A 24063-nucleotide genomic window follows, 5' to 3' on the forward strand; every position below is an offset into this window, starting at 1 on the left:
CTGGAGGGCTTTAAGAGGGGTTTGGATAACTTCATGGAGGAGAGGTCTATCAAGGGCTACTAGTTGGAGGGCTATAGGCCACCTCCAGCCTCAAGGCAGGATGCCTCTGAGTACCAGTTGCAGGAGGGTAACAGCAGGAGAGAGGGCAGGCCCCTTTCAACTGCTGCCTTTAGGCTTCCAGCAGTGGCATCTGGTGGGCCACAGTGTGAAACGGGATGCTGGACTAGATGGGCCTTGGGCCTGATCCAGCAGGGTTGTTCTTATGTTCTTAAGTATTGTGCTACTTAATTTAGATTAATGGTTGCCCTGTGTCCTTTTTCATGTTTGTATTCATTTCTATACCAAAATCTCAGGACAGATTTTCTTAGGACATGCCCTCAGCAGGAGCCTGTGGGCTTCCCAGCACGACCTGATGGGCCACTGTATGAAACTGTATGAAGCTTGACTAGATGGGTCTGATTCAGAAGGGCTTAACTGCTGTAGCCATTTCTTTTAAAAGAATTGTAGCCATTTCTTTTAAAAGAATATGCTGTGTTTACAAAGAAGCAAAGTATTTGCTGCTGTTTTTTCTTTGCATGTGCTGTGGGATGGAACTGGGGAAAGCTCTTCATTAAGATTTCTTGTGTTCTGTTGATTGTTGGTGATTTAAAGTGCATTTGAGTGATTTTGAGGGGTTCAGAAATTTTCCAGAGGTTCAATCTGCTCATTCCTCTTGGTGACTTCTGGTGATATTTAGAGATTTTTACGTTAGCATTTTACTTTAGCATTTTACGTTAGCATTTTTAGGGATGCTAACATATTAGTTTTTTGGCCCTATCATATCTACTCAAAACAAATATGAGGATTTTCCATATAGGTGGGTCATCTTGAATATGATATGGTATCAATTAAATATACTTGTCCTCACTTGCTTATCTTAGACAATAAAGTTCTAGTCCAATGAGAGAAGTCTCTTTTTCTCCTGGAAGGTTCTCATACAGTGTCATGTTCTCAGAAATAAACTCTGCTTAAAATAACTGAGTATTGTTTTTTAATTTTTCTCTTCTACAGTAACGGTCCTAGCAGAGACAAATGAAATTAAGCAACTCTTGAGACATCATGGAATCCATGTTCAGAGCATTGCTGACATTCATCCAATCAGAGTGCAGCCAGCACGGATTTTGAGCAGTTTATATGCTAAGCTTGGTAGGTGCTGTAATACAGAAATTGTGAAATCCTATTTGCGTCTTGCACTTTCCCCTTTTTTGTTTTCTTTTAAAAATTATGTAACATTTTAAGTTGAAATTGTTGTTTGAAACTAATTAAATAATATAGTGGTTTTAGATCTGTAATGATTAGCATAATCTATAATTTTGCAGAGTTCAAAAGCACATGCTTCTCCCCACCTCTTTGGAGCCCAGGCTTGCACACTATAACATGCCTAAAGAAGTACATTGTAGAACTGGAAAAGGTGCAGAAGACCATATTATTCGTGTGTTGAAAGAACTACACTGGCTGCCAATAAATTTTCGGGCAAAATACAAGGTGCTGGTTATTACCTATAAAGACCTAAGCAGCTTTATTACCTATAAAGACCTAAACAGCTTAGGCTCTGGGTATTTAAGATAACCTCTTCTTTGCCATGAGCCCCACCGCCTGTTAAGATCATCTGGAGAGGTTCGTCTGCAGTTGCCGCCAACTCGTCTGGCAACTACTCGGGAACAGACCTTCTCCATTGCTGCCCCAGACTTTGGAATGCACTCCCTGTTGAAATAGGTTTCCTCATCTCTGGCAACTTTTAAAAAGGCACTGGAGGACACATTTATTCACCCAGACTTTTAATTAGATTTATAGTTTTAAAATTTCTAATATTGGGTTTTTAAAGTTTTAAATAATTTTGATTGTTAATTGATTTGATGTTTTAAATTATTTTGATTGTAAACCACTCAGAGATGCAGGTTTGGGGCAATAAAGAAATATTTTAAATAAATAAATAAAAATAAATAAATAAAGAAGAGGACAACCAAGATGATCCGGGCCTAAACCACCTTCCTTATGTGGCAAGGCTACAACACCTGGGGCTTTTTAGTTTAGAAAAAATATGGCTGAGGGAAGACATGATAGAGGTATATAAAATGATGCCTGATGTGGAGAATGTTGATTGAGAAATTTCTCTCTCTCTCACATAACACTAGAACCAGGTGTCATCCCATGAAATTCATTGCCAAGAATTTTAGGACCAACAAAAGGAAGTTCTTTTTCACACAATGCTTAATCAACTTGTGGAATTATCTGCCACAAGATGTGGTGACAGCCAACAACCTTGATTACTTTAAGAGGGGTTTGGACAACTTTATGGAGGAGAGGTCTGTCAACCGCTACTAGTTGGAGGGCTATAGGCCACCTCCAGCCTCAGAGGTGGGATGCCTCTGAACACCAGTTGCAGGGAGTAACAGCAGGAGAGAGGGCATTCCCTCAGCCCCTGCCTGTGGTCTTGCCAGCAGCACCTGATGGGCCACTGTAAGAAACAGGCTGCTGGACTAGGTGGGCCTGATCCAGAAGGGCTTAACTGCTGAATTGTAGCCATTTCTTTTAAAAGAATATGCTGTGTTTACAAAGGAGCAAAGTGTTTACTGCTGTGTTCTCTTTGTATTTGCTGTGGGATGGAACTGGGGAAAGCTTTCATTAAGATTTCTTGTGTTCTGTTGATTGTTCATGACTTAAAGTGCATTTGAGTGATTGGGGGGGGGGGCGTTCAAAAATTTTCCAGAGGTTCAATCTGCTCATTCCTCTTGGTGACTTCTGGTGATATTTAGGGATTTTTACGTTAGCATTTTACATTAGCATTTTTAGGGATGCAAACATATTAGTTGTTTGGCCCTACCATATCTACCCAAAACAAATATGAGGATTTTCCATATAGGTGGGTCATCTTGAATTCAGAATCCTCTTTCTTTTGGGTAAAAAAGTTATGGCCTGTATTTAACCTCTGTTTTTTAAGGCATAGTCTTACGTTCAGAGTTACCTTCTATTCAAGTACTTGCTAATGGCTAATGGCTTAATACATAATGAAAGAAAACTGTTGCTTCAAATATTCAAACATCTCTGCGCACATTTTTAATGGCTTTCGTAAATGCATATAACAACCACAGTAAGTTCCACAAGCCACTCAGACATTGCTGTTTTCATGAACTGGGCACATCCTTTGACTAATCCACGTAATTCCATGCTGTTAACAATTAAAACACTATGCTGCTTGTTTCACAAACACATTCTTATATATGTTGCATAATATATATAAATTTATGGTTTGAGTTTCTTCTGACAAACGTATATGGGATAAGGTTGTGTTGTATACAATGCAAGAGCAGCAATTAATGTTAGTTGTGGTCTTTTGCTTTTGTAGGCCGCAACAAGAACATGAAACTGAGTGGAAGACCTTATCGACATATTGGTGTTCTGGGAACTTCCAAACTATATGTTATAAGAAATCAGATCTTTACTTTTACTCCTCAGGTGAGGTTGTAATACCCACATAAAAACTGCCTCTTTCCTAATAGTTAGTGAAACACTTTTCTTTTCACATGTCACTTCTTGACTTTATGTTGGTTGAACTGATAAAAATCTGTACTTTGCTTTAGCTTTCTACAAAACTGGATGATAATAAAACAGGAGTGCAGATAGACTTCCTTTATAACAGAAACCTACTGTTGCTAATGGCACAGGCCAGAAGTGAACACATGGATGAATACTACAAAGTTGTTGTTGACCAATCCTATGCTGAAGGCTAATTAAAGATAAGATAAATAATCCCTTAGTAAAACTTGGAAGCATGAGACAATTGCGCTTCCTGTTAGTTATTTCAACTGAAGCTCTAGTCCCTTTTAACTACCCAAAGTTTTCCCCCCTTTGCTTATTTACTGCGTGATGAAAGATTAACTAATATTCAGCTGAGGTTATGGAAATTAATGTTTATTTTCTTTAAAAATCTAACATAATATCTCTTAGAGGAGGCTCTAAACTTTTGATGGGGCTTGCAAGATAAAGTTCTCTTACAAATAAACAGTATAGTCGGCTTGAATAAATAAAATGTTATGGGCCTCAGATTGCCAGATCTTAGGTTATAATAATTCATTCGCACAAAGAAGTTCCTTTCTGTTCCTTCAGTCAGCTTTATGTCTCCAGAAGATCCAGCATGGAGCTCTGTTTTGTTTGGTGAGCCCAGATTATGCTGAAATACCATGGTGTTGGGAAAGTGCAAGTCCTTCCTCTCCACCAGTCAAGACAGCCTCCAGCTTTCTTGACCTTATATAGGCTGAATGGATAAAAATGTGATTTAGTAACTTTAAAAAATTGACAACAATCATAAAACAGGAATCCTGATGAGTTTCTATACTTCCTGTGTGAGCTTCCAGTGTCTCCATCTGTGTTTCTTGTCCACATGATGATCCTGGTTTTTTGTTTTTTTTAAAGATGATGAAATTATGCAAACTGGAGCCTCATTCAGACATTATTAAAAAGGAGGCTGTATCTGGGTCCCATCCAACACATCAATCATTGAACTTTCTTGATGTGATCCACATGTTTACAGTGTTCATCCGAAGAGGTGAACGCTATAAGTGTGATGGCAGGCATTTCCTCCATCCTGACTTGCTGCACAAAATGCATCAGAGCAACCTTACAAATGATTGTGCTATGAAGATTTTTGCATAGATTGTAGCTGATATCTAGATTAAGTTACTCAATACAGAAGTTGCTCTAAAAAACTACTGAACTTCAATAGGACTTCCATTTAGCTAGGATGTCAGCCCGTATGTTTAAGGTCATTAAGTCAAACCTACTGAGAGAGAAATGCATACAAGCTTAACTTGGATTTGCTCTGCCTTCCAGTTTACAGATCAACATCACTTCTACTTGGCTTTAGACAATCGGATGATTGTGGAGATGATCCGAACAGAGCTAGCTTATCTAACTTCCTGTTGGAGGATGACGGGAAGACCAACCCTCACTTTTCCAATCACCAATACAATGCTAAGTCAGTAACATATTTCCTTTATCATGGTAGCTGAATTTAACTTCATTATTACAGTTATCCATCCAAATGCTTGATGGCTAGCAATTTTCCCTTTTGGGTGGCGGCATCTGTTGGTGGATGAGGAAATTAAGGGATATAATGGGGGGGAAATACTGTTTTTGTAGGACCACCTTTCAAAATGAACACTATTTTCTGTAGAGTTTGAAATTAGCTTGGCTTTCTGTTTTGGGAGCTCCTTTAGGATTTTGCAAGGCAATACAGAATATCATTTCAGTGCCAATGCTGAAATTATGGATGTTACATAGACTGTTATTAATGGTTCACTCTACAAGCATGTTCTGCTGAAGCATGCCTCAGTCTAAATCTAAAAGCAGCAGCTTTCTCAAGCTGGGATTTCCATAGCCCCTGCTCCACTCATGGTAGTTACTGAGACTTCTGGGCTTATTTGTGCCCTCATTTCATGATTGGCTGTATCATGCATCAAATAAGAGTGAAGACAAAAATTGCCACAGAGTGGCTGACAGCCAGACTGAGTGGTCCCATTCAAATCAATGGAACTAGTTAGTGACGAACTTGCCCCACTAATTTCAGTTAGACTGCTCATGAGCAACTTAGTCTGGCTGTCAACCAGCATGTGTGAAAAACAAACAATACCTAGTGGGTTTTGCAGCAAAATCAAAATAAATAAATAAATGTAAAGGTGTTACAGAATGCCAGTATATAATGTTAAAATAAATAGCGTTAAAACAGGATACCTGCACATAATGTACACACACTTTTAGCCTCCCTTGCTGCCATTTAGTGCAGTATAACACCAGTGTTGGGGACCCACCGGGGCTGCTGCACATGTTTATACATGAGTCCTCATATGTGAATACTTCAAACAGTCCACGTGCAGTTGTGCAGTACAACTTCCATTGTGCGAGTATCTGCACAAGAACGCTCTTGCACATCACTGGGGCTGCCTTCCACATGTGCAGCAGCCCTGATAGGTTCCTAACACTGGTGTTATACTGTTCTGAATGTCGGCTATTGAACTTTGCAGGACCCAAAACACATCAGATGGAATTAGTTCCTCCCCCCTCCCCCCACCTTCATCCTACTTATGAGGGGAAACCCAAACCAGTCAATAGCTTTCTCCCCTCTTGGATTCAATATCTCAAGCTTTTTTCATTGTGAATGGATAAAGAAACCTATTGCCAAGATGCACAACTATTTTCTTTTTTTTTAGTTGATGATGGCTCTGACATTGATCCTGCAATTCTTGCTACTGTAAGGAAACTTGGAGATGGATACTTTGGAGGGGCTAGGTAAGTGCCACAATCCCTGCTGAGGTCAAAGTGTCCCTCTCCCTCTGTCGTTTGTAAGGGCTGTGAGATTTTTCTGTCCCATCTAGTATTTGGTGAGATTGACTGCTAGTCTGACTTGCAGAATTTAGTCTTTGTAACTGGAAGTTTTTGTTAGTGCAAGTGCTTAGCTTATATTTTAGAGTTGTTGTTGTTGTTGAATTGTTTTATTATTTTAAAATAAGCTTTATTGCACTTCGGGTGCAGGAAAAATGCCAATAATGCTCTAAATAAAGTTAATTCAACTAAAATCCTAGGAAATAGTTTGGATTATATTCTTTAGAAATAGTATCCATCAAACGTAAAAACATATTGTCATTTATTTTGGTTAAACCAAAATTATCCTCACTTAGGATCATTGGGATTATGTACACAATTAACTATATTTTTAAAAAGTGGGGGGAGTTTGACCACACTCTTATCCATTTCTTGATAAGGGCTGATTCTTTTTCTTTTCATATGCATCTGTATGAACTTGGGTACAAAGATGTGTATATTCTGGTATCGATATGTATGTCACGGAGTTCGCTGCCTTCATAATGTGTATGAAACCTTTTGGAGTCAGGCTGTGCTCTTGTTCCTTAGAAATCTGTGAGTGGATCTGGATACCTCAAGGAAGATGGGGAGGTGGCAAAACAAATACACTTTGAAGAGACGTTGCAAGTAACTATCTGGAATTAGAAGCTTCTGGTCCTTGCTTCGAAATTACTATTGTAGTAACACTGAAGCACATAAAAGCTGCTTTGCTGAAGCAGACCAGGCTTCATCTAGTCTGTCATTTTGTCTCTGCCACTTGGATGCCTCTAGGAAGCTCACTAGCAGGTTCAAATGTTGATGTCGATTCCTATCATTTCCCCCCAGCATGTACTAACTGAAGGAATATTATCTCTGAATATGGAGACCACTTGTCTATCCTGGTTAATAAACCTGACCATGAATTTGTCTAATCACAGTAATAGTCAGAAATATTTCCTGCTGTCTAGCAATTGTGGCCCATGTGGGTCCTTGGAGTGTATAAATAGACATACAAAATAATGTGAATGTTTTGTCTTCCTAATGTTGGTGGTTGTTGTTTTTAGGGTGAAGTTGGGCAAGCTTTCAGAGTTTCTCACGACTTCATTCCATACAAACCTCAGCTTTCTGGATCCAGATTGTGATGGAAAACTCTTTGATGATGATAGTGAAGGCTATTCTAGTCCTGAAAGTGGCTATGAACTGGAAGATTATGCAGACTTCTGTGTCAAAGGTAATAATGTTTTTTATAATGTTTTTTGCTTTATAAATGGAGTATTTTCATATATATATATATATATATATATATATATATATATATATATATATATATATATAAAATGAAATATTAAAGATTCTGCCAGTTAATCACATCTCAAAGCTAAGCAAACTGTCAGTCTCAAATAAATAAATTATTGTCTCAGAATACAATTTCAAATACACAAAGGATATTGGGTGTACTCACTACTAATGATCAAGAAAGTTTTTAAAAACCAATTTTATCAGACTATTTTATAAAATCAAATTTGAAATGGAGGGCTATGAATCTCTTGTGGTTAATGAGGATCCAGGCTGTGAAAATGTGTGTGCTACCAAAGATCCAGTTCTTATTCCAGGTCATTTCAGTCTTGAATTCCAGAAAGCAATTGAACAATTGGCCAAAAATCACTTCTAATTTCTCACGGGCTGGGAAAAATAACTCGGCTTTCCCCAAAATATTGAGGTGACAATTTAAATTTGAGGTGGCCAGAATGTATATGACTGGAGACTATATGACAACACTCCTATGAATGTTGAGGATTCAACATTCGAGGAGGGGCGGGGAGGGTTCCCCAGATGCCTCTATAGGACTTGAAAACTGCTTTCCAGATGGGCAGGAAGAAAATAGTACAGCAGAGCAAAGCATCTAGTAACCATATGGTGCTAGAGCATTTCTTGCTTTACAGGACATTAGTGGTGTGCGGTAAGTGGAGAAGGCAGAATGTGGGAGGTGTTGGAGTGGAGGTTAATTATTTGAAATGGAACAAGGGGGGAGAGGGCGATATCACCCCAAAGGCAAAACATAAAGAATTTATTACAAAAATGTGTTCAGTTTAAACCCAATGTGTTGCAGAAAAATTACCAGTAAACCTCAGGGCCACTACAATGAGGGATGTGAATGAATCAAGATTAGTGCACAGAATCAAAGCTGAATCGGTTCATGGAGCTGCCAAATTGATTTGACTGGTGGAGAACAGGGCAGAAGGGGCCGTTGAGTGGCACATAAGGACAGCACATCCTTACCTGCTCCTACAGTGCTCCACGCAGCTTCCTGCTGCAGCAGCACTCCCCCCAGCAGCCCTTTGTGCCCAGCAGCATGCACATGGCCTCTGTGCATGTGCACATGCGTGCCACTGCACAAGGGCTGTTGAGGAAAACATCGTCACAGCAGGAAGCTACATGGAGCGGTGGAGGAGCAAGTAAGGATCTGCTGTCCATATTTCAAAGGTGCCGATCACGCCCCCTCCCAAATCAGTTCAGCAGCCCCATGAACCAATTCAACTTTGATTCCGTGGACAAATCGTGATTCGTGCACATCCCTAACTACAATAAAAAAACAATCTAGATAAATATACATCATAAGCAATCTCTCCTAGTTGTTAATGGTAAAGTCCTTGTTTAATGACCTGCCATGCTCTAAGCCCATTTGCTTACTTAAAAAAAATTAAAAATGGCGGATTTCATGCCTATTTTTGTAATATCAAAAAGATAATAACCAAAAAGAAACACATTTTCATTATGTTTCATGCTGCTTTCCTTTGCATGTATCTTGACAGAAAGCCAGGATGAACTGGACCAGTATATAAACAGTATGTTGCAGAGCACTGCTCTTAAATCCTACTTGCCTCCAGTTTCAAAAGCCTCCAGTTCACCCCATGTATTTAGTGCCGCTCATTCTACCAGAGAAATACTCTCAGTCATGGCCAAGGCAAAGGGATTGAATGTTCCAAGTGAGTTTTAAGTGTTTTAAATGTCTGCTCTTTCACTGATGGAATGCCTGTAAATGCCAGTCTCTGTTATTGCAAATAAAAGTTTGAAAACCATTGAACCACACTAATTGTGGTTACCAGGAAATAGTCTAGTGCTGTTTTGGTATTCGTTCCACAAAGTAATGTGGTGTTTTCTGGTAACCATACAATTAACGTGTTGCCAGTAAAACTAAGTTCTGTAATAAAAGTAGACACTATGACAGCATGTGCAAATTGGCCAATTTGCTACACATTTTGGTAGTCACGGTTTTGGGTAATAAGCTTCATGTTATGACAGCATGTGCAAAGTGAGGAAGAAGCATGCAAAGCTGTACAGATCTCTTTTTTCAAATGGATTGGTGAATAGGGGGGAGAGGTAGACAGTTTAATTTTAAAAGATGGAAAACAGTATGATAAAGGTAAAGGAAGAGGGCCAAGAGTGTAGCAGAGATGAATTGAGTTGTGACATTTGTTCAAATGACATTTGTTAGAGCTTGAGGTAAGGCTGGTGCTTCATTTTGTGATGTACTAGTTTTTAGTGCTACACTTTCAGAACTAGAGTTGAAAAGGAGAAGAACTTTGTATTAAGTGCAAACTACACAGTCTGCCAGTAGGATATACTAGAAACAATAATGTGAAAATGGGGATGATATGGATATGCTTGATTTCTAGTAATTTGGCTTGCAGTAAACCAGACTTTTTATTTTAACAGATGATTTTTGACTTCCACACATGCCAGTATATTACAGTGGGCTTTGGTTTCAGGAGAGAAAAAAGCTGTTGTGTGTTTTCTAAAGATCCGACTACACAATGCATATGAATACATGTATCTGAACCCCAATGCCCCCATTTCAGGGGGGGGACCACTTACTGGAGGGAATGCATAACTATTTCCTCACCTCCTGCTTCAATGCCCTGAACTGTCCCCCATCAAAGCAGCTTTTAAAGGCCCATTGGTGCTTGGTTACATGTATTGGTATGTAAAGTGTAGCTAGGCCCTTAATATCTTGTATGCTTTGGTTAATGGAGGACTTTGGACTCTTCCAGTGCTACTTCTGTCCGCTAACTTGATTGTTTGCTTTCCAGATGTTTCAATGTCTCTGCCTACAAATGTTTTAAACACTCACCGAAAATCCCTGAACCTTGTTGACTCCCCACATCCAGTATCTGACCAAGTAAGCTGTTTTAATGTTTACATTTGGAAAACATAGTGATTTATCTTTGGTATAAATGTTTACTCACTGGAAGTGGGGGGAGAGAACCATTTTTCATTATTAGTTAAATTAGATAGATAAATGTTCTATTTTAATTATGCAGAATTAGGGAAATAATTGAATTAAATTGCTCTGTCATAATTTCCTGCCCAGTACGATTTTGGGCACACGAAGAAGGTGGACTCACTTGTTGGCAAGGTGCAAGACGTCAATATATGGGGACATTGCCGAGTTTTCTTCATTGCTGGGAAACCCACCCACTGATCTGTTCATACACAGGCAGCTTTTGTATGGTTCCCTTCCTGAGGAAAGGAGTGTTAATAGCTTGCAAATCTATTAATTGCTTTCAGACAAGTTGCAGTACTATGCTAAGGATAGATATTACAATCCTAATAATCCTGTTACATATGCATAATGATTTCCCTAAGGCCAGGAGATTTGCATTCTTGCTCCTTTGGAATTGCTCAACTGATCTATTTGGAGTGTGCAAAATTAAAATGGCAGGATCCCAATCCATAGTAGTCTGACCTGAGTATATGTTGCTTTTTGGAATAAAACACCATGGTCCATCTTGCCTTTTGAATCTACGCTCTGGTCTGTTTCCAAGCTGATTAGTAGTTATGTGTTTAAAATTCTCCCGGATTTAAGGAGCAACTTGCAATGTGGGCTGAGCAGCTGCTGTTGAGAAAAGAAGCAGGAAGGCCATTTGACACATGGGTGTGCCAGTCTGCTTACCATACAAGGTCCATGTCTATTAAATTAAAATACTTTTTTAGAAGACAAAGCTTATATTGCTTGCTTCCCAAAGCTGGGAAAGGCATTGAGTTTTTAGCACATTTGGTGGTGGTGGTGGTGTTTGGAGATCTAGCAGTAAATGGATTACCCTGTGGTGACTGGTAGGAGTGTTACAGATCTTACAAGATCTGGATATTTTCATGTGAAAAAGAGGCTTTCCAGGGAGGAAAATGGTTTCGTTAAAGACCTCCAAAAACTTACTGTTGTCATTTCAGTTCATTATTATTGTTTTCAGCCCTGATCAGCTGCCGCTCCAATGCCATTTTTTATTTGAAAATGTTTATTTTATTATATTTATATCTTGGGTTTCTTCAGCTAAACCTTTCCAGCTGAATTAGTTTAAACTACTACTTTTAGCATGCACAGAGTTGTCATTCAGATGAATAGCTCCTCTCCCCCCGGCCTTCTCCCAATAAAAGAACATGCCAGGACGGCTTTAGGACCTCCATGGTAGGTGCACTCTTAGCATAGCCACCATTTAATTTCATGAGCCAGTTTTGTGAGCAAGGTGTTGTCTAGACTGGCCCAATGTGAGAAACACCAGGTTCCCAAGCAGTCTCCCATCAAGGCACTGACGAGAGATAGACCTGCCTAGCTTCAGCACAGATTCTGCATTATGTGGCCTCAAGCCAAGTTCTGGGACCCTTCTTCTAATAGCAGTGCTATTAGCACATGGCCAGTCAGATTAGTGATGATGTTGCTGAGGGCAAACAAAGCTTGCTCTGTGCAGCAACAACATATCACCAAAGCTGCAGCTGATCATGGCTCTAAAAGGTTCACAACAGAGTGCTGCTGAGTGCCAGGTATGCATTTGTGTGGGCTGACTAAATATGTGTTGAAGAGGGCTGCATGCAGAGAAGATGCACACCCCTCAACACACATTCAGGCAGCCCACACAGATGCATAGTTGACATTCAGCAGCACTTTGTTGTGAGCTTTGCCTCTTAAGAAAACAATCCTGAAGAAGGACCCACTCCCACAAGATCACTGAAAAAGGACAGCACATTTTTCAGGATGGAGGAGAAGATGTTCATGAAATGTACTCTACTTTTTATGCTGAGCATTATAACAGTAGTGAGGAGCAGCACAACTGTGTGCATACATGAAACATTGTGCCACTGTTGTGTTTTTTTAAATAATAATAATAATATGAAATATTAAGTCTATGTGTTTGCATGTATTAAATACTGAAAATCTTTAGGTTTTTTCTTTTGATTTTTTCTCCTATTATGCTGGTGTGATGTAGTGGTTAGAGTGTTGTTCTGGGGAGGCCTGACTGCAATTCCCCGCTCAGCCATGAAACTCACTGGGTGACTCTGGGCCAGTCACTTCTCTCTCAGCCTAACCTACCTCACAGGGTCCTTGTGAAGATAAACATAAACCATGTATACCACTCTGGATTTCTTGGAGGAAGAGTGGGAAATAAATATAAAAAATAGTTTGCTGTTGGCTTTATACAACTACGTTATGCTATTTTATTATGTTGTTATCGTTGCTTCATTTTACAAGCCACTTTGTAGGTTAGTGTCCTCTATTACTAGAAGCATAAAGTATTTAGTCTTGAAGACTGTACTTTCAGGGGCCGCGAGATTGGCCCCGACACCCCCACCCCCCCGCGTCTGATGTCAGATGCGGGGAGTAGGAGTGTGCACGGTTCGGTCCGGCAACATTCCATAGAACGCCGGACCGGTCCGGAGGTCCGGCGGTCCGGCATAGGGGGGGCCTGTCGCTTTAAGCGGGGGGGTGGTAGTACTTACCCCCCCCGCCGCCGCTCTTCCCCCTCCGGCGCTGTTCCCATCAAGGAATCTTCTTGGGGCGGCAGAGTTCCTCTCTGCCGCCCCTGCCTGCCCCCGTCGTTGTCTCAAAATACTTCCAATGCTGCCCCCGTCGTTGCGAAAGCCCACAGACGAGCGCTAGCGGCGCGCATGCGCCCTGCGCGCCGCGCGCCCGTCTCTGATGCTGCCGCGCGCACGCTGTGACGTATGCGGCGCCGCATATGTCACGGCGCGCACGGCAGCGTCAGAGACGGGCACGCGGCGCGCAGGGCGCATGCGCGCCGCTAGCGCTCGTCTGTGGGCTTTCGCAACGACGGGGGCAGCATTGGAAGTATTTTGAGACAACGACGGGGGCAGGCAGGGGCAGCAGAGAGGAACTCTGCCGCCCCAAGAAGATTCCTTGATGGGAACAGCGCCGGAGGGGGAAGAGCGGCGGCGGGGGGGTAAGTACTACCACCCCCCGCTTAAAGCGACAGGCCCCCCCCTGTGCCCGTCCGGGGGGCCTCCGAACCTTGCACACCCCTAGCGGGGAGGCTAATTTAGCTCCCGAGCAGGGGCCACGCAGCCCCTTCAGGAGCTAAACAAAGGCTGGTACTGTGTTCGCAGCGCCAGCCAGGAGCGGCTCTTCCCTGCAAAGCCCCTTCCCTGCAAAGCCCCTTCCTCTTCAGGAGTTAAAAGGCTGGCGCTCCCTTCGCAGCACAGCTCAGGAGTGGCTCTTCCCTGCAGGAAGAGCCACTCCTGGGCTGCGCTGCGAAGGCAGCACCAGCCTTCGTTTAGCTGCTGAAGGGGCCGCGCAACCCCTTCGGCAGTTAAACTCTCTCTGGCGAACGGAGCCTCAAGGCTCCGTTCGGCCAGACCACGCCCCTGCGTGTGATGTCAGACGTGGAGGCGGGGTTAGCAGGGCGGCGGTGGCACACAGGCCGCCGGCGGTCCCACTCCACCACAGTATATTTTCCCTGCGTTTCGGAGTCCTTCATTTCTAAATCGTAAAGTGACAACACAAGTATGCTTTTTCCTCCATCTACGTCAGGGCTGCACAACTTAGGCCCTCCAGTTGTGTTTGGACTACAACTCCCATCATCCACAGCCACAGTCCACACAGGATTATGGGAGTTGTAGGCCAACTTCTGTAGGAATGCTGTGTGTGCAGCCCTTACCTAGAGCAAGGCCACCTTCCCAATGCATTACATGAAGATGAGTATATTTAGGCATGCTGCCAAAATCATCTACTATTAATCATCTATGCAGAACTTTCACTCTACAACAACCTGACACACTCCGTAATCAATGTTCTCTCTAATTTTTTTCTTCTGTGTGTGGAATGAGTTTTGTTCTGGGCGGCAGTGTGCGCGTACATGCATTCATAGTAGGGCCTTCCTGATTAAAACTGATCAGGATCTAAAATTAACTGAGCGGAGAGAAAAAAATGTGTGAGCACGTGCACATGTGCATGCCTTAGAGGGAACACTGTCCATAATGATTTCCATTTTATAGACAGAGAAGAAAAATGAAGATCCTATATACCATGTAAGTGTGTGTGTGTGTGTGTGTGTGTGTGTGTACGTACATACATGTTTTACCAGCAATTGTCATTAGTACCTCTGAAGGAATTCTGGGAACTTATGTTTTAGGTAGGTGCTGAAAATGCTGTTCTCAGCTCTGATTTAATTGTAGGGAGGAGGGAAGGTCAGAGATAGATGGGTGGGCAAAAGAAGAATATCATAACCAACTTTGAAATTCTTAGCTTTTCTACGGTTCTTATAACTGTATCTGTTCTCTTTGAACAAAAATGAAAACTGTTCAAAGAAACTCTACATGAAATGTCTCTGTCCCTCACATTCTGTAAGGAGCATTTCTAGCTAATGAGTTACAGAGCAGCCTTTCATGTTCAAGCCCTTTTGACTTTGGGTCATTTGATGTTTGCCTTTGATTAACAGGAGCCGGAGGCTGTTCTTCAGTTGCCCAAAGATGCTCATGGTGATTTGGACTGTGAGAAATTAGTCGATAAGCTAAAGGAATGCCCTACTTTACATGATCAGGCAGACATATTGTATATCTTGTATCTAATAAAGTAAGTTTCCTAATATTTATAATGATTCTTAAAAAACAAACATGATACATGCAAGAAAGCAAAGCACCTTGTCATGCTAATTTTGAATGCAGTTCTTGTTACTCATGATCCTAACAGCTGCAAGTGCACTGGCTCTTTTGTTTACTTATGAACAGATCCACAGTTGCTTAGAGTTTGTTCAAAACTTTCCTTTTCCATAAGCAAATGGAAAGGCATTGTGCTTGTTAGACATTAAGATTAGAGCTATGATCTCAGAATGTGTGTTGTTACATATTCATAATGTTATGTAACAATGTTTTTCTTTCACCTTCTGTTGCCTTCTAACACCTCCATTAAATAGTTGGAAATGCCTAATACGGTTCCTAGCCAAATATTCCATGTTATTTTGGTAGAGCTGACCATTCCATCTGTCACAGCACAGGACACAGTTAAAGTAGCGCAGCGGCTTGTTGTATCCAGATGCTGCTATTTTGGGACTTGATGGTACATTCATGCAAAGTCCTTTTGAGCATGAATGGAGGAAACACACAAGTGCCTTCGTAACACTGAAGTACTGAGTCATGCTCTTGTCTTCCCTGAATTGTTCATATGCCTAAATCAATATCTGGCTTCTTGACTGGGATTTTCAAAAGGACTAGGGGAAGTTAAATGTCAAAAACCAATTAATTTTTAGTCAGACATGAGTCCTCAAGTGACTTTAAAAATTACAGCTTTTAGGGAGGAACTTTAAGGTGGAACTTCCACATACTTTTAGTTATGCCCCCTACCTCTCCAAGGAAAATATCTAGACACGTTTGCATACTGATAATTTGTGTTGCTTTTTCTTTTCAGAGGCCTTGACTGGGAAACACAACTCTATGGCCAGTGTGGAGTCACAGTTCATTGTCTTCTCAATGAGCTCTACAGCAAAGCAGGCCTGAACCAAGAATGGGGTTTAATCCGCTACATTTCTGGCATACTTAAAAAAAGAGTGGAGGTCCTCTCTGAGGTACCAAACAAATAGATCTCTCGGCCAGTTCTATTTCTTTTTCTCCTTGTGAGGAAGAAAATTGTATCCCAAAAAAATATAAATCATGCTGTATATGTTGCCACCCATTTTTAGATTTTTAAAATATATTTTTCTATACAACATGTTTTTTAAAAGCAATGATTATTATGTACTACAAAAGTAGACTTATTTTGGAAATGAATTTCCAGAAATAATGGCTGTAATGTTCCATTAGTAAAGCTTTTTGTAACTTCCATGAGGGCATGACTGTATCATGGCCTTGATCAAGAAATCATGCACAACATTGCCATACACAACATTGCCCTAGCAGCTCAAGACTCTGGTTTGGGGGTGCACATTCTTGTATGCACTGCAGTCTGGATTGCAAAGAAGATCATTGGAATTACAAACCATTCCATGCAAATGGGAGGTGTGTTGGATGTCTTGTATCTGAATCCACATTGCAGTCCAGTCTACAGTACAAGTGTCGGTTCCCCGTCCAGCAGGAAATGTGTGTGTTGCTGCTGCATGCTTAACTCATTTGCTAAATTGAGGCACACACATGGTATAGGCCATCCAGAAGTGAGAGGGAATATTCCATGGGTTGCAACTTTGGTTCCCTAGATGATGTTCGACTACAACTCCTGTTATCCCCAGCCACTGGTCTTCAGCCATTGTAGCTGAGTGTGTCAGGAATTGTAGTCCACCAACATTTGACGACCCAAAGTTGGGAATCCTTGCAGTAGCCAAAGCACTCTCGCTCCCTGTCATGTATGTATGTATGTATGTATGTATGTATGTATGTATGTATGTATGTAACTTAAAATAGTGGTGTGTCCTAGTGCTGCATAACGAGCTCACTTGGTCCCTCCTTGGTCCTCCTGTGTTAGGCATGCACAGACCTCCTGTCACACCAGAAGCAACTTACAGTGGGCCTGCCACCTGAGCCTCGTGAAAAAACAATTATAGCGTAAGTGATCATATATCTTAGGCCAGAGCCTGTCTCGCTACACCTTTTCTGGCTTTTAAAAATTGCTATGTGCTTCTTTCTGTATATTTTGAAATATTCTGTTCAATGAGTGAAGGGTCTTACTCAGGTGTTTTGTTGTATTATGAATCAGAAATGGAAATTGTACAAAAATTTTGAGAAACAACAATAAATATGTAGTGAGAAAATAAGGAAGCTATGGGTTATCTTTGCAAGACACCTGGGCTAGGCAAGACCATAGCAAGGTCTAAGAACAAGAAGAGCACAATAGGAAATAAAGAGGAAAGGAAACTTTGGGACATTGATTAGTAGCAGTAAGGTTGTGGCTTGGAGCCTAGATCCATTTTTCACCAGGCAAGTGTAATTAGATGTGAAGCAAGTTTTGAACATCAGGGCTCTGGATAGTTTTTCCAGGAGAATGACAAATTTTTAAAAAGTGAGGGAGTGTTGGTGGGACTTTATCAAAGATACTGTCTTTGCCTGAATACTGTTCTGTCCCTACATATTGGGTCATTTTCTTTAGCCCTTTGCCACCAGAGAAGCTGACAAAACTTATCTATGAAGCCAGTGGCCAGGACATCAGCATTGCAGTACTTACACAGGTAATGTGGAAAGCGGCTTTTCTCCACCTTGAAGAAACGTTTTGTCCCTCTCGTTGGCCCAGTTCAGACATTTTGATATAAAATGTAGCTTTGTACTGTAAGAGCTGCAGGTTTGTGTGCTCCTCTTCTCTTACAGGTGGGAGGGAGGGATTTAACAACTCCATCTTAGAACAAACTCCAGTTTTGTGTTAGGGAAGTGAGGTTTATTCTAACAAGTTAGTTAAAACATGCTCTGATATTGTTAAATAGTTGAACAAACCACAGTTCCTCAAGTTTGTATGTAACAGGGAACTATGGTTTGAATGGAAGGGAGACAGGAAATTTTAAATTGTGCACAAGAAAGGAGAAGTAGGAGAGAGAAGCCACTAAGCCTGTGGCTCTCAGAAGCTCATTCTCATAGTGCTAGAACTCGCTCTTGTAGTGCTAAACCATGTTTCAGTGTTACATCTGAGCCAGGCCATTGTGTCGCAGGCTCCATAATCATGACAAATGCCTCTAAAATCCATTTCCTCTGCTTCTCGTGATAGGAAATTATGGTGTACTTGGCTATGTATGTCCGGTCGCAACCCAGTCTCTTTGCAGAGATGCTCAGACTCCGCATTGGACTCATCATTCAAGTAATGGCCACTGAACTGGCTCGTAGCTTGAATTGTTCAGGTGAGACTAGTTTTACCACAGCCCCTGATATAGACCAGCCACAGTCTATATCCCACCTGTAGTGAGGTCAACAGCATAATGAGAAAAAACAAGGAATCATAGTAGGACTTAATATAAAGAGAGTGGCTGTGAGAGGAACTTTAACAAGAGCTGATAACATCTTGTTTCTGAAGAGCAACAATATGGCTTCATACAAGATATCCAATTAAATAGAATTTCTTCAGCTGGTGCACTTTTGTCTTCCTGGCTGACATTCTAGCTAATGAAACTTGTGAGCTTCCAGGGATTGCAGGAACACTACAGATGCCCTCACACAACTCCTCCTTTTTCCCTGTATGTGCAAGATCTCTGAGAGCACAGAGCACTTCCTGCGCTCCAGAAGGGCCCTGAAAGATGGCTCACTCAGGGCCCTGCCCTGATTGTCAGCGATGCTCTTCAGATCTTGTAGGGCCTTTCTGGAGCACAGAGAGCGTTCTGGGCTCTTGCACAACTGTTTACGTGCAGGGGGAACGTGGGAATTGTGCAAGGACTTCCATTGTGTTCCTGGAAGAGCACATGCTTCATTAGTCAGGATGTCAGCCCTTGTGTAGAATAATTCAAAAATATATCCATCCAGTTCTAGCAGCTCATTAACGATAGAAGGTTGCTGGAGAGCTTTAAGATCTTCCATCAGCTGAATATTTGTTGTCTTATTCAGCTTATTATATATAATTTTATAGTGCATCCACTGGGAAATCTATGTGAGTTCTACATATTTATCTTTATCTACATATTATTTCTGTGGATCAGACAGGTTTTTAAAAAACAAACAAAATACTACCTTGGCAGTTCATTCATGCATTCTCTCCAGCATGCTTCATGAAGCAAACTTCACAAATTTAATTTCTTGAGAATGAAGCACACGGTAAAACAATTGAGTGACATAATTGTAAATTACCTTCAGTCAGTGTTACTTACATTACAGAAAGAGGAAATCTTGTTTCACTTTTAAGTGCTAGCAAGAAGGACATTAAGGTAGACAGTGCTGTGTTTATTATGGGCTTTTATGTGAACCTGAGATATGTGATTCAGGTGAAAACACAACTGTGCTATACAAAAATGGGAAAGGGTGCAACTTATTTCTTTTGATTTAAAATAATACCTTTTCATATTAATGGCAATTATGTGGGCTTGTCAGAGGAGAAAGCTTAAAAATATATCCTGTTGAAAAAGACCACACTGTTTTTAATTAAGTGGATAGAGGCTGAATGCAACACTAGTCATTCATTTCGTATCTCAAGGTGGAAGAATGGAGCCATTTGTTCTGTGTGAATGAACTGTGCTGTTGGCAATATCTTCTTATTAATGGGAAATGCGTCTGCAACTTATGTGTTTGCTGCTTTTTCCTTTCTAGGAGAGGAGGCGTCAGAAAGCTTGATGAATCTCAGCCCCTTTGATATGAAAAGTCTCCTGCACCATATTCTCAGCGGGAAAGAGTTTGGAGTTGAGAGAAGCAGTACGTATACCTTTTTTTCGTGCATTCATTGTTACATTGAAAAGACTTGTGCTCATGCTTAATTTGTATAACAACCTGGTTTATTTTTCTTTTCTTTCCTTTTTCCCAAGTGCGTCCTCTTGATTCTTGTACATCAAGCCCTGCTATATCTATTCATGAAGTCGGCCACACAGGAGCAACTAAAACAGAAAGAAGTGGCATCACCAGGCTGAAGAGTGAGATGAAGCAGGTGAAACCATGTCTCTGCGTTTACCTTCGGGCAATTAAGGACAGGTTCATAGAACTCATCACTTATTGGTCACTGAAACTGATCCACAACTTTTATCTAGCCTTTTAGGGCATATTAAATAGGGCTGTCAAAAACAGAGCATAAATGAATATGCTGAGTATTTATATACTGCTTTTCAACCAAAGTTCCCAAAGCAGTTTACATACAGAAATTAATTAATTAATTAAATGGCTGCCTGTCCCCAAAGGGCTCACAGTTTCACAAAAGAAACATAAGAAAGACACCAACAACAGCCACTGGAGGGATGTTGTGCTGGGGTTGAATAGGGCCAGTTGCAACCCCCCTGCTACATATAAGAGAATCACCACTTTTAAAAGGTCCCTCTTTGCTCATTTAGCAGGGGTTAGCATGAGCTTCCATGTGCATGGGGGAATTTTTAGCCCCACTGCCCATTTCATCCCCTTCCTGGCTGCTGGAAAAGCTGGTTCTGAATGCCAAGGAACATTCCAAAGCAGCACCTGGGTCAGTATAAGGATCTACCGCCAGAAGCATTTTAAGCATATGCAAGTGACTCTTATCTGAACCTCTGTTTTTAAGCATACGGAAAAGCTACCCCATCTCAGCCCCCCACCCCGCAAAAAACCAATTGCAAGAAAGGGTGCTGGGGTGATTTTATGGCATATGCTGCAGTCATGTGAGACCTTCGTCACTTGTATTGTTTATCTACAAAGAGATAATTTAGGTTACTTCGCATCTGCTTCTGTTGTTGTTTCAGCATCTTTGTAACCAAAATTGCTCAACTTGTTTTTTATAATTCTTTTTTTTTTATTCTAGAGGCATAGGAGACTAAGTAGTAGTGAACAGGTGGAATGAAAATGGCACATGTCGATACAAAGTTGTTACATCTGCATGTTTTTAGTTGGTATTGCAGAGATGCATGTGACGTGAGTGCACGACTGCAGGCTAGCACGCACGGTTTGGATAATTCAATCTGCAATTGGAGAATTACTAATCTAGTGTGTATGTGAGACTGGCTTTGACTCGCTCTCCCTTTCTCTCATTAGCATGGGTTCCAGAGTTTTTTCCAAGGTTACTAATTCAAGACTGCTATTCTGAATCAATAATCTCCTGTTGTGAGGAGAGTCTTTTAACCAATTTAGCTGCACCATCTCAGTGTAGCAACAACTACTTAATCGTTTTAGTAGTTGACTCTCAGGGCTGTATCTCACATTAAGGTGATCAGCAGAGCAGAGAGCCGGAGAAGGAAGTCCACCAATGAATCGTGCCAGGAGCACAGTGCATTGAGGGACCCTCCCTCACCTGGGCGCTCTTGCCACCCATCTCTGTGTGTGCTCTGCCTGTAGCCTGCACACACTCATGACCCCATACCTTGGGTTAAGGGTGTGCTCATGCCTGTAAACCCAGGTTAAAGCCTGGGGTAAATTCTCGGGCTTGGGGCCGGGGCAGCACCGGGATCGTCCCAGGCTGGGCTACTCACATGAACAACCTTGTTATGTTTTCTGAATGTATGCCTAAAAATATAAAATGTGAATGTAAGAAACAGGTATTTGAAAACATGTGCAAAACATGTCAGGAGACTGACTGGCTGCAGTTTCATATGCAATGTCCATTCAATAGCAAACCTGGGTTTGCTTCTGCATAATGTATGAAATGGCCCTTAGTCACAAAGTGCTTGCTGTGAATTTTGACTCCTGGTGTAACTGAACTATTAGAGTTCACATGGTCAGGAGAAGATCAGAAGTAAGAAAGTTATCTTCTTTTCATCACTTTGACACTGTTTCAACTTGGATTTATTCCAACAGAACCCAGGTTTATGAACAATAATAACTAATTATCTCAGTATAATCGATTTTGTAGATAAACCCTATATAATTTTACTTTGCTTATGAGACTGCTACTTGATGGTTGATTCCTTTTGGTTTCTCATCTCTTATATATGATCACTCCCAAATGAATCCAAAATAGATCAATGTTTTTTTTGCTCAAAATGATCTAGGTGCCACTTCATTATAACACCCTCCCCACTATACTCTTCAACTATCTTTTCTCAATTCCTTTAATGGAAAAGATAAATCTTAGTTGTGTTTCTTTTAGAACATATATCTTGCCCACTAGAGGTCACCATTAACGTGCTGCCATAACAGCTGCATTATACTACAGTATTTATTAGAGGGTGTGTTCATGCACGTAAACACATCAGTAAAACCCATTATAGTCACCAGGATGTACACATGTGTATGCCCAAGTCTGGAATATTAAAGAGGATAAAGATTTTATTTGTCCTGTCATCTTTTTTTTAAAAGAGACTTATATATTCAAGCATAGAGTTTTTGAATGAATTTATATCCCATCATATATTCTTGTGATACCATATTAGCATGGAATCCCACAATAACTTACGTACGTGAGAGAGAGAGAGAGAGAGAGAGAGAGAGAGGTACTGGCTAGAAAACTTATGGACACACAACCCTGCCCACACAACCTTGCCCACTTTCCTTTGGCCCTTCGTCTTGGTACTTTCCTTTTTAAAATTGAAACTACCTTGGTCACTGGAGATTTTTGAATATCTCCTATTATTTCCAAACAACAATACCTCCATCACTCTCTCATAGATCAGGCCAAACATTCAGCTGAAGCATTGATGAAGATGTGACAATTGATATTTGTATCCTGCCCTTGATCCAAGAAACTCGGAGCAACATTTTAGCTTCACAATAACCCTGTAAGGCAGGTTAGACCACAGGTACGGAATTGGGAATTCTCCATCTCATAGTCTTCATATTTGTGTGAGGCTTTGAACAGGAGTTTCGCCCATTGAAGCCAACTGCTCTAGCCATGATACTCTCCAGGTCCAGTGGCATTTTTCTGCTGGCTACTCAGCAATGGCATCTCTGTGAGCTTGATATGCAAGGCAGATGTCATAATGACCGAATGGACAGTCTTGTTCTAAATAAAACCTTAATCTGAAATCACATGAGAAAAATTAACAATGTTTATGTCTATTAGAGATGCATGAAAAAGTACTTGTTAAATTCTAGGGAAGGACCACCTTGGGAAGAATTTCTGGGTTTTCATTTTGTATCCCAACATCGTCACCAAAATGACTCCTCTAAAATTGAAAAGTGGTGTGTCAACATCATTGCTAACATCAGTTTGGAAGACTTTTTGGGTGAGGGATTTTGTACATAATTCACTGTGATTCCTTAGTTCTGCCTAGTGTAATGTCTAGAAACTAAAATATACTCTCCTGTGCTTTTAAACATCCAATACATTTAATTTCAAAACAAATCCCAAACATCATGGTTAAAGCAAAAAAGAAAGTAATTCAGAAAACAGTTTTCATCTCCCTCATGTGACTCTTTATCATTGTTTCCTGCTGTGTGAAGACCAGTACTTTGAGTGACAACCGTGATTGCAAATACTGGAATTCTCTGGCATTTTTGTACAAGCCAAGAACCTTTTCCTAAAGGGCCAGATTAGGAACTGAGAAAACTAGGAATGGACTCCCTGATGCCAGAGAAGGTGCAGCAGTGAGTGATGCTTCATAACAGGTTCCAGCAACTAAATGCATGGGTGCATTTCTGTTTTTGAGTTTGTTTTTCATGTGTACATCTTTTCACTTGGTATTCATGTTGTCTTGATTTCACTGATTTTCATTGTTTTGTATTTCTGTTTTGTAGTTCTTCTATGGGGGCCATTCCACATCCAGCAGCATGCACTCTTCCAGGTCTATGGTAATCTATAATTCAGAAACTTAAAATCTCTTTCTCTTCCTCCTGGTAGGGACAGATATATGCCTAAATTCATAGATATGTGCCTCAGTTCAATTTGCTACATCTCCTGTAATA

At 41.0% G+C, this 24063-nt stretch overlaps 1 protein-coding gene across 9 annotated transcripts in view; it reads left to right on the forward strand.

Annotated features, from left to right (window-relative positions):
• PHKA2 (phosphorylase kinase regulatory subunit alpha 2) overlaps positions 1–24063 on the forward strand; it is a 92791-nt gene that overhangs the window by 42111 nt on the left and 26617 nt on the right. For 5 of the 9 annotated variants that reach the window (XM_053304609.1, XM_053304606.1, XM_053304605.1 and 2 more), the window contains 17 exons: positions 1051–1185; positions 3386–3495; positions 4870–5014; positions 6246–6324; positions 7440–7606; positions 9189–9362; positions 10467–10555; positions 14659–14691; positions 15102–15235; positions 16067–16223; positions 17114–17193; positions 17735–17813; positions 18341–18470; positions 19864–19965; positions 20076–20194; positions 21029–21058; positions 23896–23949. In XM_053304609.1, coding sequence (XP_053160584.1) covers positions 1051–1185; positions 3386–3495; positions 4870–5014; positions 6246–6324; positions 7440–7606; positions 9189–9362; positions 10467–10555; positions 14659–14691; positions 15102–15235; positions 16067–16223; positions 17114–17193; positions 17735–17813; positions 18341–18470; positions 19864–19965; positions 20076–20194; positions 21029–21058; positions 23896–23949 — 1817 coding nt within the window. The other 4 variants (XM_053304613.1, XM_053304607.1, XM_053304608.1 and 1 more) reach the window with 4 other exon arrangements.

The sequence above is a fragment of the Hemicordylus capensis genome, chromosome 3 (assembly GCF_027244095.1).
Source record: "Hemicordylus capensis ecotype Gifberg chromosome 3, rHemCap1.1.pri, whole genome shotgun sequence".
NCBI lineage: Eukaryota > Metazoa > Chordata > Lepidosauria > Squamata > Cordylidae > Hemicordylus > Hemicordylus capensis.